The sequence below is a fragment of the Neodiprion virginianus genome, chromosome 3, assembly GCF_021901495.1.
Source record: "Neodiprion virginianus isolate iyNeoVirg1 chromosome 3, iyNeoVirg1.1, whole genome shotgun sequence".
Classification (NCBI taxonomy): domain Eukaryota; kingdom Metazoa; phylum Arthropoda; class Insecta; order Hymenoptera; family Diprionidae; genus Neodiprion; species Neodiprion virginianus.
In genome coordinates this window covers 24893580-24911384 of record NC_060879.1, presented here as the reverse complement: position 1 = coordinate 24911384, position 17805 = coordinate 24893580, and the positions used below count along the sequence as shown (strand labels likewise).

Sequence of the window (17805 nt, the reverse complement as noted above, 5' to 3'; positions counted from 1 at the left end):
ATTCTAGACTTAATTGATACGCGGACGTACAAGACAACTTGGACTCTCTAGTGAAGGGAAAACACCAAACTTGGAAAGAAAAAAAGTAGTAATAAATTCTGGATAATTCAATAACGAACGAACGTAGCAAGAAAATTATTTGTTCGTTTATTGGGGGTGAAAAGATGAACTGCGTTCGAAGAAAAGTGATCGTGCACGGTAGACGGTAGCTTAGTTTGATAGGTTTTTTTTACCTCCCGTGATTTAATCTTTTAGCACCCACCCAGAGCAATTCAATACTATTGCAACAAAAAATCGAACGTTCGAAAAATTTACGTCACATAACTGTCCGAGATATTCGAACGAGTGTTCTGTTGAATCAAATTTTATAATGTGTATGATCTTGACTGTAATTTGTGGACATTATTGATCATTTTACTGCAAAATTGCCCTTCGATTTATGGCGAGTTAGCGAAAACGGAATAAAATTGAACACATTCGTATTTCCGATCACATAACGTGCCTCCGCCCGATGGATCTAAAACTTTTACACGCAGTTCATTAAAACCCTGCTTCTTGGCCTTTCAGACACTTTTCCGCCAAAGTTTTTCCCCCTCAAAAGTTTTCCAAGTGAAATTATGCACAAACACACCCATACCGATATGTATGATTTATTTTTCACAACGCAACTTGAAGCGGCAAGTGGCCAAGTTCGCGTTACGGCTCTGAGAAAAATCCTTACTTAACTCAATGCAATTTTTATTACTTCTCTTGTAGGTACGATACATGATTACTTAAAATTGAGAACTGTTTGATTCGTCTTATGCAATACTTGCATTCAATGTTTCCAAAGAGGTAGGTTAGTAAACAACATTGAAACCTCGATTCACACGATCTATACCACGTCGTTTTCAATTTTTACGTTACTTTGATTGTTTTCGTATTTGTTATTGATAAACTGAAAAACCAGCCGACCGATTTGCACAAATGTTTGCATTATGTCTGCAGGAGTAACATAGGCTGTGATATTTCAAAGAAATCAATATAAAAAAGCTATTTGCTGCTTGAAAGAAGTAGAAGAATAACTTCTTTGCTCTCGGTTATGAAGCTGACGAATAACTCGGTGAAAAATAATCAATTTTCGAAAACCAAGATGGTCTATATAAAGTATTTGCTCTGTAAAATGTGACACGCGAGAAACGAGAGAAGATTTTAATTTACCGACGCATAATCCCGCATAATAAATACTCTGATCCTTCCGTCACTGATTAACGCAATTTCATGAAAACTTCTATACACATCAGTGGACTTACTTACGCATGATTGTGTAATCTGATTATGTCTTTTTTTAATTGAACAAAAAATCAGGTACAGTGCGAATTCCCCTCCATCTACAGTCGAGCCGATGCATTGCCGGTGGAAACGGTGCCGGGACGAGATTTCCCGTTCATCATCGGGGTCACGGAAAGAGGTGGAGAACCTCGCAGAGCCGAGGACACGTATCCTGACAAGAGCAAGACACTTCCCAACAACTTCAGCAAAACCGAGTTCACACTTGGATTTGAAAGTAAAACTTTGCGCGCGGTTGAAATTTTCAATCGCGCACGGATCGATGCCAATTTTAAAAGGAAAATGGTAGAGAAGGAAAAAAAAAAATTGCTGGTGTCTTAAAGCATTATACAAATTAAAATTCCTCTACTTATCGGATGAAAAATTTTCAATCCCGAAACTATGCTGTATACAAAGTTTAATCATCACTTATTAACGGATTTCAATAAATTTAATTGTTCTGCAGAACTTAACATACCTCGTTCGGATCATTGCATCAATAAAGTGAATACGGCACTGCTTTGGAATTCATTTGAATATGAAATGATCCGCAAAGTTGAGAACGAACGGAATTGAGCTACGAGAATTGCGATCGGGAAAAAAAAAGTTTTATATAATTAACGGATAATTATTACGAAAACCACGCTGATATGCGCAGATGTATACCCCAGGCAATTTGAAACGAATGATTATAGATTTTCGATATTAGCGAAATAGAGAGGTTGCCGAAATTATACGTTTCGTCTGTACTCGAGTGCATCCAATGATTCTAAAATACTCGTATATGCATAGGTATAATGTACGACTATACAGATCATAAATGCTTAAAGAGTTCAGGCAATTCCTGTGACTAATCTCATAATCTTAGTTAGTTATGCGCGACGAATTTGCACAATCGAATTTTGCGACAAAAGCATTCAGAACTTCCATGTATGAATAGACGCGATGACATACTTTGAATTACATTGAAAGCTGAATAACCGAGATCTTCACAAATTATGAATGTATATCTTGTGTATTGGAGACTTTCATGACTAGCAAAAGTTATTATAAAATGAAACAAAATTCTTCAAAATCTTAGGTATAATTATGACGAAGAGAATATTTATGTTAATAATAATAATAATGATGATGATTATTCCATACAAAAAGCCTATTGGACCAATGATTTACGTAGATGTATGTATATGTATATATTACATACTACATTGTAGTAATTTTGAATAGAAAATCGAGCATCTGTTTTTCAATTGATTTTTAAAGAGAGAAAATAAAATAAGATTGCCGTTAGGATATAGGAATATGTACTAGTATACCTTTCAACAATTATTGTATGGTACCTGTTAAGTTGTAATCTGTGTATAATACATTTGCAAGATAATTGATAAAGAGGAATCACTGTTGTTATATTCTACTAGTATCGACAGCTAAATTCAAAGCCGAGGCCGCTTTCAACACGAATCTAGATGGCGGCATCGACTGAGCTGTAATACGATTACTTTGAATCAACTTGGCTTTTACCGAGTGCAGAGATAAATTCATGAAATTGTAAAACGATATAAAAACCAAAAAAACTTGCTGTAATCGTACCTACTGTAAAATACTGTACATATCATAGGTCGACGTCGACTATTGTCTAATTTCATACCACTCCGATTTAGTTTAGACCTTTTACCAAACGCCATAGCATCATATCGGTGTAGTTAATATAATTATAATGCGTGTAATACGCGGAAGAAAGAACTGTAAAATACAGTACCAACAATTTACGTATAGTAATGCTTTGATCAGTATTATATATTATTATACGTAGGGAAAGGAATTCTTGAACCAACGAAATAGATTTCGTTGCGAGTCCGTTGTCTAGTATCTGGTATCCCTTATTTGTTACAAATACGATGACTCCGATTCGACAATTTCAATTTAGTTAGTTTGTCAAAATAGTTTAGTCAAACGAATTCCTTGATTCGTCAAAAGCCTTTCTTGTCGCGATCGAGCGAAGTATTCGTTCGGGTATCTTTTGATGTTTTTCCGAAATTGAGTCAACTGAATATCATTTCATTTGAAGTTTACGTATTTTTGCTTCAAGTCGCATGTTCACTGACAGAAACAATTAGGTACTTCAAATAAACTAAATACATGAATCTAACGGAGGAAAAATTTACGGCGATCGAATGCCATATTTTACTGATCTAACCCAAGCTTGTTTGGCGTAACTGGTTGAATCAGTTACACTAATTTGTTTACGAGGTAAAAGAAACACCACATGCTTTGAAACAAGTAGAGAAAATATTCATCGTAAATATCAGTATGCTAGTATTATAAACGGCGGTGAACTTTTTCACTGCGGAAGTATCTTCAGGGATTGTTATAAAACTGGGTAGTCGGCTAGGAAATCAGATACGGATAAAGATAAAATTGTCATCAGACCTGTGAAAAGACGAAAGAAGAACAATACCAAGTTTAGAGTCATCGAAATCAATGTTGACGACAAGTAAACAGAAGCTATTGACACGTGGTCAATTTTTACTTCAAAGTATACAGCAACAAGGTTTCGAGTTTTACCGATTAATATCGAGTAAATCCCACAAAAATTTTGAGTCAAAAGAATTATTAATGATATCATTCGAAGAATACGTTTTGCGCGCTTGAATAACTACCTTCGACCTCAACCATTGAACTCTCAACTCGAAAAAATATGTATTAGAACAAGCTTAATTTGTTTTAATACAGCAATTTCATATTTTCAAGACAAAACGATAGAAGTGCGTTCAATCAAACAGTCACTTCAATTACACATTTTCTTGACACGAGATTCACATTATCGCAAGGAACTCACGCCGTATTATCTTCAATAAATTAACAGTCAGCATGAACATTAAAAGGATTGATTCAATTCTGTATTAAGTTGTCACAAGTATTTCGTCCGACAAAAATATTTTGTTGAATAAAGTAAGTATTGCGTTCGCCGCATTTGACTATAGCATTTAATTGGATCAAACGAATGTCACTTGACTCAAATAATCCTTTCCCTACGTGTATAGTGTGCGAAACCAAGGCCCATGCGTAATAAATTTTGACTTGCACCCAAAATCATTTCAACAAATAACATATAACGTCCATTTATTTTTTATCGTCTAAAAAATATTACGTAAACGTTATAAAAGAATTTCATGTACAATGGAATACGTATACGGCTATAACACAAGTGAATTTGGTAAAATTTTCAATACAAATTCTCAGCGATTACTGCGGAGCAAAAATACTCTGGGAAAACCAAACGCTTTTTAATAAATAATTCAGTGTGTAAATGAAATTACAAAAAAATAAATAAATAAATAAAATGTTGCTAATCTGTAGTAAATGAATTCAAAGATAAAATTGTAAGCGTAAGATTAAACTATGATACAAGACAATTAAGTGGTAGATATAACATACGCAGGATACAGTACGTGATCGTTTCAAAGAATGATCAATCGAATTTTCATATAGCATATCATCCATTCGATAACCACAATTACTCAATCAAATAAAGTAAACCATAGTTTGTAATTCTATACAGTCACCGCAACCAAACGGTTTTTTATACGAACTTATTATTTCTTAATAGATCTACAGGTACGTCTATCTAAGGATTTATAAGGAGAGCCTAATGAGTTGGGGAAAAACAAAAAGGAAAGAATAAAAACCAATGATATAACGGATTAAAGGAACGGGTCGATTACTTCAATCCAGTTGTACCGAATAATAAACGTAAATCTCGAATGGATGATACAGAATGAACCGACTGCTGGCATTCGGTAATTACATATGTCAAACCTACTTTATTATAAATTTTAGCGTATAATGAATTGTATACTCACAATTATTAGTACATAAGTGTATCAGTAAACAATTTACCGACGCGACATCTAAAACAACATCCTTTTTTAAGGGTATAAGTAAAGGGTTGAATTAAGTCCGTACACGTGTAAGTATATATATTTGTTACGTGAATTGATCACTATCTGGTATCGTATTCCTCGTAGAATTGTAAAAAAAAAAGAAAAAAACCTAATGAAAAAATATATAACCCGAAAATTGAAATTAGTCTCGTAAGACTGCGAAAACAAAAAATAAGTATTCGTAAGAAAATTGAAAGATTGAAATTTCAGCACAACAATAATTTCTTACCCTTCCGAAATCTATTAATACCACGGTATGATTTGAATTTGTATAAACCTGACTATCTAGTGTAAGTTGTACATCGCATTTTAATCATATATCGTGTACTGTATGACTGTATCCTGGAAGATGCATCAATAAAATATCTTATTTTTTAATTCCACCAAGTAATGTAATATATTTATATTTAAGTTTCGTCGCAATAATTTAATCGATAGAAAAACAACAATGTCGACGGAAACAATCGACTGTTCAATACCTGCGCAAATTAAAATACTTTATTCGTCAATTACTTTGGAATTACATCGGTAGATGACTTAAAAAAAAAAACTATGATTTTTTACACTTCTACTTCTCAGGCTTGAATTAGCTCAACTTTAATTCAATTTGATCGTACCAAAGTGAACTTTCAAGTGGGACTCATAATCGCGTTCTTTCAACAACTAGTCAAATAATACGATGCTTCTACACTTTTCGATTGTAGTATCGCAATTCCATTCTACCGTGATTTTCATTTATTTTCTGCCATGCGGTACAAGTAAAAGTAGATGGATCCATTTTTTCTACATATAACGCACCCTGGAAAAAATATATAACGCATGATTTACCTGAGAGCCACAATTCTTATTGTTAGGAACAATAAAACAAGACTGAAGGTTAAAAGAATGAATAATCTCAAAGAAAAATTTGACTTGGGGATCGATTCTGTAATTTCACTTTTCACATTAGTCACCATCCAAGCATTCTAATTGGTTGACTAAACATTGCAAACCAATCAGAGTGCTTGGATGGTGGGAAATGTGAAAATTGAAATTAAAAAATTGATCTCTGGCTTGAAAACGAAAGGTCAAGAGCATGATAATAATCAATTTTTACCGACTGAGTAAAATGTCGATTATTTCAACCATTATCAAAACCTAGGCAACATTATGATGTAAAAGTTGTGCATAAGCGCAATCCTACTTGCATAATGCCGGACAAAAATAGTGAAAAAAATTTTTCTTTCATGCTAGAGTAATGCTAGCAAAGTGGATTCCTGCAATTGCTAGCTTACTCCAGTATAAAAGAAAACAAAGTGATATTTAACGCGGTCAGTAAAGACTGAGTACATCATTCTCGTAACGAATTGTGACAGAATAAATGTGCCGCGTACTCGTAAGTGGTCCATCTCGTGTTGGGCGATCCTAGCAGCCCATCCCACCGCTTCCCAGGTAACGGGTTTGCCATTGGCATCGAGACCCGAAACTGTAACAGCTCTGGATCTTGAAACCTCCGCGTCAAAACCGCGAATACTTTCACACCCTTCCGGAAACTTCAGTACCGAATAATCACGGACTTTCAAAGTTGGGTTGATAAACACTTGAAGTGGAAAGGGTTTCATTTCCCGTACTCTTATGGTATCGGAATCGTAATATTTTAGTTGCTTTTCCGTCAACTCAGCCATAAAAATTTGCAAAGAAACTCCTACTTGAGGCGCTGCCAAGCCAACAGCGTTGTAATGTCTCATTACAGCTTTCATATGATCCAGCAACTGAAATTTGAGACGATATTCCTAAGTTTTTAAACGATCCAGCAAAAGTGGGATATACCATTGTTATTATGGAAATATATGTCTTCAAATACATATTCTGAATCCAGTTTTATAGATACGTATATGTAAGTATTGCTGTTCATCAAATATTCAGCAGATACGAACTACCAGCGCATTTGTTTTTAAAGCACTAGGCAAACTTTGACGCGTACTTGTATTGTAAATATTAATTCAATATTTAAAAGTTCTTCAAACCGGATATTTTGATATTTTAAGCAAATTGACATAATTTCGAATAAAATTTCATCCAAGAAAAGAAATAATTGTTCCAGTACGTGAAAAGTACTTTCGACAGATCTGAAAATACTATTGCATCATGTGACCATGTTCTTTATAAACAAACCGGCACTCGAGAATTGTAGTTTTCAGAACTTTTACTGAAATGTAAGTTTTACAAAACTGCCTAACATGCGAAAGACGGAAATTCTCATAAGAACCAATTGAAACTCTTAATTTTAGCCTGGTAAATCTGGAGAAATATGGTAATAATCTACCATGTAATATCTTTATTGACTAATTGTAAACTCTGAGAAATTTCTACAACTTATTTGTACCTTTTGAAATACTTTTTCCGTGGTGATTTCTGGGTCGACCGGCGACGCGCACGCCCTCAAGACAGGGTCGCCAGCTTGACAGATATGGTGATATGGAGGCTGCACCGTATCTCTGCCTAATAACGTTTGATAAACTTGCCTAACTTTCCGAAAACTGAGGCTTCTCCTGACTTCATTGTTGCCAAAAATCAGTCTACGAAAGATCAATCGATGGGCACAAGCTGCCGGAGCCATTGCCAACTCTTAAAAATGCCTATAATGTATCTTTCGCTATTCCCAATCTCGACGTAGAGGGTCAACACTGACGTCTGCAAGAGAGGAGCTTCAGAGAGCAGTGTGCCTAATTTGTTGGCGCCCTCTCATACGAAATAGGTTTTTGAAACTAACTTTCAAGATGTCCTGGACGGTAAGTCCGGATCGGTTACCAATCTACACCGTACCGTGTGCGTCACAAAACTAGTCGGTAATACAGAGAGATGTTCACTATAGCGAAGTGCCACTGTAGTGGTCGAAACTGAACAAATCACAAACCTGAACGAATAATGTTATCGCAGCATAAATAAGTAATTAACAAACGTTATGGGCTTTAAATTTATGGCAAGCATTGCTCGTTGACACATAATTCTGAAGACGCTGAGCGGATAACAACTTGTTTTTCATGTACTAGATAAAGTTTCGAAGGAAACAGCCATTTACAGGAATTCGCTCTGAGTAGACTAGGAAAATCCGAGTTTATCACGATTCCATACGCACTACACAATATTGAGGCAACAATTTTGCAATTAGTTTCATTTACGGAACAATAAAATTGTAATTTAGAAAAGTGCAAATTATTAGTTTTATTGGATCAAAAAAATTAATTGTTTTCTAATTTTTAATAAATATTAATCTAAAATAACCCATCTTCCTTAATTTGAGAATTCAATTTCTAGTACCTCGCTTATTAACTCATTATCAGCCCTTCCTTTAGACAAATTCAATAAATTTTTACAGCAATGTTCGTCAATTGTCCATCCAGCAATGAGAAAAATGTGTAATATTTTGCGTCAGAAGCGGATCTGCCAACTATTAGTTGTATTGTTAGTATAGTCATATAAAATGCTACATACACATTTGGGTGGTTCAAAAAGTTTTTTTTTCGTTCTTACCCCCTCAAATGTTGGTGTTTAATAGAAGAAAAGAGCTCTTTAGCTCAAGTCTAACAGGTCTCTATTTTAATTTTAATTTCCCATTCATTTGACATGGGAAAATTCGTTAAATGTTAAAATACTCATAAACTGTTCAATATTGTTCAAATTGATGCATAGATCCTTGAAGCTGGTTCTTCAAACTTTTCAAACATTTATAACAAAGCATAGTTATCATCATGAGAACACTACCGATTTAATCTTTTTCAGTAAAATTCGGTAGTTTTCCGATGACTCTAATGTGTGTCGTAAGTGTAAACTATTCTGTAGGAAAATATTGTTTGGATAAACATTCTGTAGAAAAATATTCTGTAGAAAGGAGTTTGTAGTTCTATAAAAAATGTACTCTGTAGAACTGATTTCTGTAGAATCGAACCACATTCTGCTAATATAGTACTCGTACCATCTCCGATTGAATAGGAATAGTAAAATTACACACTTTTCACAGTGCAATAATAATATAACAGAATATTACTCACACAATATACTTGGATCAGATTTCACCTCACTACAGACTAACCGTGTAAGAATATTTTTTATTTTTTTTCCCTATTTCAGTCTTTTGTGACGTATTAATAAATGAACTGGGCCAATAAATAATAAATGGCTAATAAAATAAGCACAATTATTGAAGGAATGTATAAAGTCAGTGGGCAGCATTCAAAATGTATGCTATCATTTCCGATCAAAAGCGACAATGTAATTAAAAATCGTTGTTACATACCTTTCAATTGTCTTCACTGTAACAGTTGGTTTACTCTTCACTTTGTTCTCGAACATCGATTGATCGGGTTACTTAGTTCAGATCATTGCTCGAAGCGGTCAATAGTGCTGCGATGTAGTCTGTCCCTGTAATCGAGTAAGAAATAACAATATTTTATAAGTTTCTTATTTTCCATATGAATCCATCCCCCATAGAAAGTTTACAATATTCTTCCATAATATAATCAAGGCGTGTATAGCAATAAATTTCAACTAACAATAAAAGATAAATACCTCAAAGTGAAAGTAGGATCATAGTATAATCAGGAATGATTTCAAAAGTATCTATTTTTCGTTCTTCTTCAAGATTCTGACGTGCTCAGCATCTGCATTTTGTTTTCCAGCATTGATCGCTAGAACGACTTAATATAGATATTCACTTGTAATGTCAATCAATCTAGCCGTAGTCTGTTCCTGTAATCAGGTGAAACAGCACATTTTTTTACTATTTCATGTTCAAAATCCATATTGTACTTGAGACCAAATACATGCAATTTTAGTGTATTATCTAAATATGTTGTAAATGACATAATCGAGTGAAAAATGATCTGGATTGCTTGGGACTTGTCACATTTCTGCAATAAATTAATCTGGACACCTACCACATAATGTTTTTTTAGATTTAGTGACCGGGTCTTTCAATCCAGTAAACCACGTCTATCAACGTTGTTGAAGTTGGTTTCTGTAATCAGGTAAGACAAGACAATATGTTGTTAACAATGTGACTTGCAAATCCACACAAGTAGCATTCAGAACTTAATACAATTATTAAAAAATGTCATATAAGGAATAAAAACAAATGAACGATTTACATCCGTTTGTGTTCTTTATTTACGATCACTTCGTCATCCGTAAGATGTACGGAAAATTTACGGAGGTCAAACCACTTGAAATTTTCAAATACGTAACGTTGTAATGTATGAATTTCTGTTACAGTACGCTACGAAATAAGGGTTATAGTATCGGTCCCCGGTAAGATATTCGGAAGAGATGAAGTCAATGACTCGAAATTCGAAGAAATACTCACCAGTGATAAACTCGAACCAAAACATGCTTTCGAACGTTACGTTTTACGCATCCTATGAACGCAGCTACACATAAAAACAAAGCACTCTTGAACTTGCAACGGTCGAGTCTTCTTTTCGGCTAATGTTCCAATAAGGTTGATTTTTTATACACAAGGAATAATACTAAAGGGTTGCATCCACATTCGACATCGATCCGCGATCCGAATTTCGAGACGTGAACTCGAACGAAAGTCACGTTTCGCAAAGTCCGTTTTATCAGTAAGTAAGACAGGAAACCGTGACAAAAGACGATCTCGGCATATTCACGTCGTAAAACGCGTGTGACTTTGAGTCGAAAATCCGTTCGAGAGTAATTTGACTCTCAATCTATCGATAATGTATTTAGCAAACTTTAGAAAGCCAAATAAATTCAGCAACGAATCTGCATACAGTAATAACACTCAAATCCAAGCTCACTCGTACTTTTTGTACTGTAACTGGCTGCCTGAACCGACTGAATAAACTTGCGGACGACGTAACTACGCACTATCCAAAAAACAGCGAACAAACATTAAAACAACAACACAACGCTGACAAACGAGAAAATTGAATGAACACTCGAGACATGAAACTCACCTTCGATATTCACCGGCTGCTGTTACTTCAATAAGCAATTTTTACGTCGAGCCACGCGTTTACGATTATTATATTAATTATCCTTTTCTTCTTCTTCTTGCTCTGTATGGCTATATCTCGCGAGGGCGCCGGGATTCCATCAATTATCAAATTTAAGCTTGTTTACCAAATCATGTTACACAAACTGAACACGGCGATCTATATTTTGAACTGATGCCGCTACGAACCTACAGGTATAGTTGACACACGTGGCTCTGCTTCGGTTACTTGAAAGGAAATAGCGGCAAATTGACGAATAGCGAATGCCCGATGACGACGAGCGATTCGGCTGTGCAAAAGCAAGTCTGGACCGGCAAACTGAAGATGATGATCTAGCTGCGTGCGACGAATGCACAGTCAGGCGATACGTAAAAATGGATGAAACAGAGAAGAATCGCAAACCCTGTTTTTTTTCCAAAATACGAACACAGGATTGAAACTAAAAAGATAATGTTACCGATGATGTAGATTTCTAGATAGATATTTAGCATTGGTTCATCTCGTGTAACACTGTCACCTGTAACGATTGATTAATCCTCTGCGAAAACCCAATTTCAACCCTTCAATGGAGATTGTACATACTAATAAATAACAGTAAAAATTTTGGAGTAAATTTTGAGTTTACAAAGTTCATTATTTATTGGTATATGTCGCAATGGTATCATTTCTTAATGTTTGTGATTTGTTCGGTTTCGACCACGACTGTAACACCTTGCTATGGTGAATATGCACTGCATTATCTACGGCTTTCACGTTGTATAATACAGCAAAGCATTTGTTGCTAACGTAAACGGTAGATATACCGGTACTACAAGCGCCTACTGACCTACGATTTTATAGAATTTAATGCAGGTGACGACACTTGTCCATACATTTCTGATTAAGGAATAAGATGCAATCCACTCTGGCTGTTCTATGGTATGTGACTCAAATTCAAACCGGGAAAAATTACTTTAATCTGCTTCAATGCGTTGGTTAAAGATATTTTATGCTGACGACGGGATCACGGATATAAAAGAAATCTTCTATATGAAATGACGTTCTTCCAACAGGAGAATTATTTAATCTATACAGTCATTTCATCTAATACAATACACGGACTTGCGGCACATGTGTATTTAAAATTTTTTATGAAACTTTTTGTGTTGGCCAGTGGTAAGTCAACGGTAGGTAAAGGCCCACTCTATACGTACTGTCAGCTCTACGGTGTAACGAGCACTGTGATCATCACACTTGCCTCTATACGTGGAGTAGTTAAATCGTAGAAAATGGCAACTGTTGCAGGTGCTATCGGATGGGAAGGTATTTATTGGGAATATAAATTACGTGTTCAATAAAATATCGTAACGCAATAACGTTAAATTATAAAATGAAATTAACATTCTTTCTTTGTATGATATTCCGAAAGGAAACCTTATAATTCTTCACTCCCGTTCGATGCTATCGTTCAGTTTGACTTTTGACAGATCTCACATAGCGTATCGTGTCAAATAACCAGAAGTAAATACATTCCAATTTACATGAATTTAACAATGCTCTAAGTGGCATACCCTGCATGAAGATCATGCTTTTATTTGTTATTATCGCTCCCTTTCCTGAGCTACACATAAACATTGAATAGTCAACCTTGTACAGTCACACAATAAAATATAAACATATCATGAACAGCATAACAAAACAATAGATTCATCTTAATAACGGTCATGCTCTACAGAAAGTTCATACTTTGCTGTGTGAATGAAAAAAATATTTTAATATAAATCAGTGATAAGTTATTGCACTTTTAAATTACTTTCAGAACTAAGAAAACAAGCTCAGCATCTTGAAAATGAAATTGATGCGAAACTTGATGCCTTCAATAAATTGGGTGTCAAAGCAGGATCTGCTCATTCTAGTAGCGATACTGTTCCTCTGCTCGATGAGGAGCATGTATTTGAAAATATGGCTACAGAGATAGAATCGCTATTCGCCAAGGTAAATAAATTAATTTCACTTAGCCTAAAACATGACATTTTTTAAATATGGCTCTAGCTTCATTAGCAAGCAGCCAATTAGTTTACTCTAATCTTCATGTAGAGGGAAGTCCTGTAACGCCGGACAGAAACTAGTACCAGACACACATAGTATATCCCACAGTCAAAGCAGTATCTACAGTTTTCTTGCGTGATTCGACATGTGCAATGGATGTAATGATGCGGGTATATACCGCATGCAGCAGCGTGCATTCGTGCGTTGCTGAGAGTCAGTTCACGTTTGAGTCTGCATAAATTTTCGTCGCACCTAATTTTCACATGCTTATATTTTCAAAAATTAGTGGTTCTGTTGTTTTGTTTTTCCGCTGGTATATTTGTTGGTATGTATTCTTTCAAACAATGTCCAATGGAAGTTGATATGTTGCGAACGAGCACATATTTTGTCATTCACGCGTGCATTACGGGTCCCTAATACCGGACACTCGATTTGTCCGCCAGTACCGGACATCCATTTTTTTCTCATATTTTTGTTATTTATACAAAACTTGCACCTACTTATTTTAATAATATTTTACCATAACTAACCAATCGAAAATACTCAAAAAAGGAAGATGGTCCGAAGAAAACATGAAAAAGGCAGTTCAAATGATCTTGGGTGGAAATATGACCGGTAGAGAAGCTGCGCTGAAATATAAACTACAAAAAAGTATCATGCAGGGCTCAAATTTTAAAGAACTGGTGCACGAGGTGTACGCAGATATTCCTGAGTTCTCTGAGCAATATATTTGTGATCATTGCAAGATTTATTAATGATTTCTTTCCATTCGTACTATCAGCGTCCGGTACTAGGTGCCGCTTTTCTAACTTACTGGTATTTACTACTAAATACAATAATATTTTTTACTTAGTTTAACGTTATATAATAATTCACAAAGTTACTATATCATTGAAAATACTCCAAAGACGAACATAACAATAAAAACCATTATGTTTTCACGTAGGTTACGATTTCGTTTACGAATATCCTTACGCGTCTGGCACTGGGGGACTTCCCCCTAGGCTTTTAACTTTGCTAATTTCAATTAAAAAAACAAGTCAAATAACGAAATAGTGCTTGTGGGATTGCTTTTATTATTGATTCCAGTTATCTGCAGTAAATGACAAAATGAGTGAAATAAAACCTGATGGAGGGCATATGTTGCATAGGATACAACGTCACAGAGAAATTTTAAAGGATTATAAGTTGGAATTCAATAAAACTCAAAATAACTTCATCGCCAGACGTGATAGAGAAGATCTCCTTAGCAGTGTGCGGAAAGAAATCGAGTATGCACCTCTTACAGTATTATATCTGCGATAGACGTTCCAAAAATATCTGACTTATATTTTTTTTTCACAGTACTCATAAAATGTGTTATTTACTATTTGAATATACCTCAAAATCTGGATTCTGGCAGATATTGGCAGGATTTGCAAAAGTTTAAATAGAACAAGAAGGCAAAATTTTCATTGCAAAGTTGTGTGATACCAATGAAAAATTATCATGACTAATTCTTAGGAAAAATAGAGATCGAAATATGGATTATAAATTGTTACCCCATTCAAATTTTGTGTGATTCAAAATTGGAGTGTAAATAACAGATTTAAGTCAAGTCAGGTTAATAAAATTAAACTACTTCCTCTTTCAAGCATGTTAATATACAATCTGGAGTTGCAGTTGTATTCAAGTAGCCATGAGTAATGGCATTTGCTGCAGAAATGATTTTTTATTAATCTAACCAGATGTTGTTAAATTTCAGTAACTATAAAAGTGGCAGTGGTCTCAATAGGAGAGACCAATACTTGAAAGAAAGTCAGCACATACACAAGTGAGTATTATTTGCAAGCAGCTAACATTTAATCTGATGAGTTTATAGAATAGTGAGGATTCACTGAAGCTTCGGAAGTAAAGAAATATCATGAACAAAACCTTACATGCTAACAGTAAGTCCGTGTATTCCTTAGTTAATCTTAAAATGATGAAATGACATTGATTCTATTTCAGCTCTGATCGATTGGTCAATGACCAAATAAGTATAGCAGTTGAAACACGAGAGCACTTGGTATCTCAACGCCACACGTTCAAACGGATTCAAACCCGTTTCAACGACATCTCTAATCGATTTCCAGCTGTGAACAGTTTACTGCAAAGAATAAATATTCGAAAACGCCGTGACTCTATTATTTTAGGACTGATTATCGGATTTTGTACATTTCTGATGCTACTTTATGCATTTCATTAAGTTGGATTGAGTTGACATTAAAAAAAAAACAAAATCTAGGACTTGGTACCAAATATTCGGTGTAAATAGATTCAAACGTATAGACATGTAAAATTAAAATATAACTCAAGTTGAGTAATGATTGAAATTTTTATTACGAATATTTTGAGCATCGATATTATTACGTGCATGATTTTTCAACATCTTAAGACGTTCAAATGATTTGAATTGACGTTCTGACCCTACGACCATTATCGAAAAATTACATAAATACAGTACATAAAGCAAAAGGCGAGATTAACGTGCCAGCCGAGACACTAACAAATTCGAAGTAGTTTCAGTTATAAGTAATCGGTAAATCTTTTCTCTCTAGAACAAGTTTACACTATATCTTGACTTTCTGAAGCACTAAAATGAATTACAACTGCGATTACCTGATTATAAGTGCCAAAAGTTAATAATTGTAAACTTACAGAATTTCAAACCTTTCATGCGGAAAAAGTATTCAGGTTTAATATATATACCTACTGTCCAATCGACCATCATCCTTAACCAAATTTACTTTACTGACTGACTGTGTAAAAAACTGTCGTTCATATATGTACTCACTCACTAGTTACACGTACCTGCATTCAGCATTTTTCTACCTAGAAGTTTGTTCAATGACTGCTGTAAAATACACATTAGAAAATTTCACCATTAACTCTAACTTTTTTGTTTTCCCCGTAATATTAAAGTTTACCAATGTCTCCTTATTTTTTTATTACAATCTCATTATACTACAATAATTATATCAGTAATGAGCCTTTACTAGATTTCTGTAAGTTAATACTTTATTGAAATGGCTTGGTTAGTACATTAATGTGCTGGTGATTATGTATCATATGTAAATATGTCAGACTGAAATAAAGAGTACGACGTACATACGCATCATTTTCCAGATAGTTGTTTTTTTCAAATACCACGAAGCCAAGTAATGAAAAATAATCGATGATGAATCTGCCAAGACGAATGACCAGAGAGCAATAATTAAAATACTTTTATTAAGGAACGGTTTTTCTAATATATCTGTACAGATCTTTTACCAATTCTCTCTCGTGAATTTATGAACGCTTGTTGATTTTCTATAGTTATATAGAACATATAATAATTATTAATCAATACTTATAATAACGAGGGGTATTTCTATTAGTTACCATATCAGATAATTAGAGTCGCCAATAAGCTAAATGAAGTGTATTCCTATATTCAATGACATGGGTATATTGAAAGATGAGGGTGAAATTACAATTAAAGAAGCATAAACATATAACAATACCTTATATTGCACGCCCAATCATGTGCAGAAACTTTATTGTTACAACGTAAAATAACATCGTATGTACCAAGTATCGATCAACATTCCTCTGCATTTTTACGGAAATTGTAAATAACTGTGCTTTACAATTACGAAAAACCGAATTGGAAAATCTGATATCAAGATTGAGATATGCAATGGATTGCAACAAGTACGGGTACAAGATAAAATGTTCTCCACAATTCTTACAACCTAAATGAGAAATTTTAATACCAAGCTAACGGATATAGCGTACAATTGGTAAAAAATTATTATGGATGAAATAGTTTTAACTCCTAATTGAAAATACCAAGAACGAAATACTGTTACTTTTTTGGATGTGATTTTTATTTATTTGGATGTGAAACACTGGTCTCATTACGGCAATAATTGCACTTTGTACATCCGTTATAGCTGAGAAATTAGAATTCCACAAATTTTACGTCCTCCCACAATCGATAATATAATCCACATTCCCTACAACTTTTATATCATACTCAGATGTGTCGTAAAGTAAATAAAAATTGGCCCATAGGAAGGTAAAGCATGGATAGTGAATGTGTGTGGTGTATTGTCACATTCCTCCTCGTCACAATCTCTCAATTCAAATGCATGTTCACATGGGCGCTATTACTAATGAATCTCAGAACTAAGAAATTGAAGGAAGAATGCTACATGTCACCTTCAGTAAAAATTACAGATCACTGTTATTGAAACGTGAATGGTAACAACATAACACCTTTTGCCTTATGGATGGTGATAACAACTCTTTCCCAGTTTTTACTTCAAAGGGGAATATTTGTGCAAAAATGATGGGAAGTACACAACCACAATAATTCTAAAAACGATTGTATTCAAGCAAAGTTGAAACAGGGAAACTGTGCATCGTACACATAACTTGTTTCGCCATCAAAACTATATTGAAATTATGTATTTGTTGTGTAATTGTAACTCAGATAGATTGAATTACGGCTCTCAATACTGTAT

At 34.4% G+C, this 17805-nt stretch overlaps 3 protein-coding genes and 1 long non-coding RNA gene across 6 annotated transcripts in view; 2 read left to right on the top strand and 2 right to left on the bottom strand.

The window, feature by feature from the left end:
- Window positions 1-4557, top strand: part of LOC124300896 (tachykinin-like peptides receptor 99D) — a 128959-nt gene extending 124402 nt beyond the window's left edge. For 2 of the 3 annotated variants that reach the window (XR_006907356.1, XR_006907357.1), the window contains one exon: window positions 1348-1483. Coding sequence is in view for 1 of the 3 variants with exons in the window: in XM_046755387.1 (XP_046611343.1) it covers window positions 1348-1487 (140 nt within the window). In the remaining 2 variants the exon portion in view is untranslated. Of the gene's footprint in view, window positions 1-1347 lie in introns of all 3 variants that reach the window. The other variant, XM_046755387.1, reaches the window with a different exon arrangement.
- On the bottom strand, window positions 3662-7945 carry LOC124300897 (peptide deformylase, mitochondrial-like). The gene is made up of 3 exons (XM_046755388.1): window positions 7618-7945; window positions 6626-7003; window positions 3662-6051 (listed from the first exon to the last, which is right to left on the bottom strand). Exons 1-3 carry the CDS (start codon window positions 7849-7851, stop codon window positions 5938-5940), a joined length of 726 nt encoding a protein of 241 aa, XP_046611344.1. The 5' UTR covers window positions 7852-7945; the 3' UTR covers window positions 3662-5937.
- Window positions 7946-9534: 1589 nt separating this feature from the next.
- Window positions 9535-10252, bottom strand: LOC124300901 (uncharacterized). Its single transcript, XR_006907360.1, has 3 exons — window positions 10169-10252; window positions 9801-9980; window positions 9535-9653 (listed from the first exon to the last, which is right to left on the bottom strand). It is a non-coding gene; the product is annotated as an uncharacterized LOC124300901 (long non-coding RNA).
- Window positions 10253-12428: 2176 nt separating this feature from the next.
- On the top strand, window positions 12429-16415 carry LOC124300899 (Golgi SNAP receptor complex member 1). The gene is made up of 5 exons (XM_046755390.1): window positions 12429-12550; window positions 13047-13222; window positions 14366-14547; window positions 15021-15089; window positions 15266-16415. Exons 1-5 carry the CDS (start codon window positions 12517-12519, stop codon window positions 15501-15503), a joined length of 699 nt encoding a protein of 232 aa, XP_046611346.1. The 5' UTR covers window positions 12429-12516; the 3' UTR covers window positions 15504-16415.
- Window positions 16416-17805: the final 1390 nt, after the last annotated feature.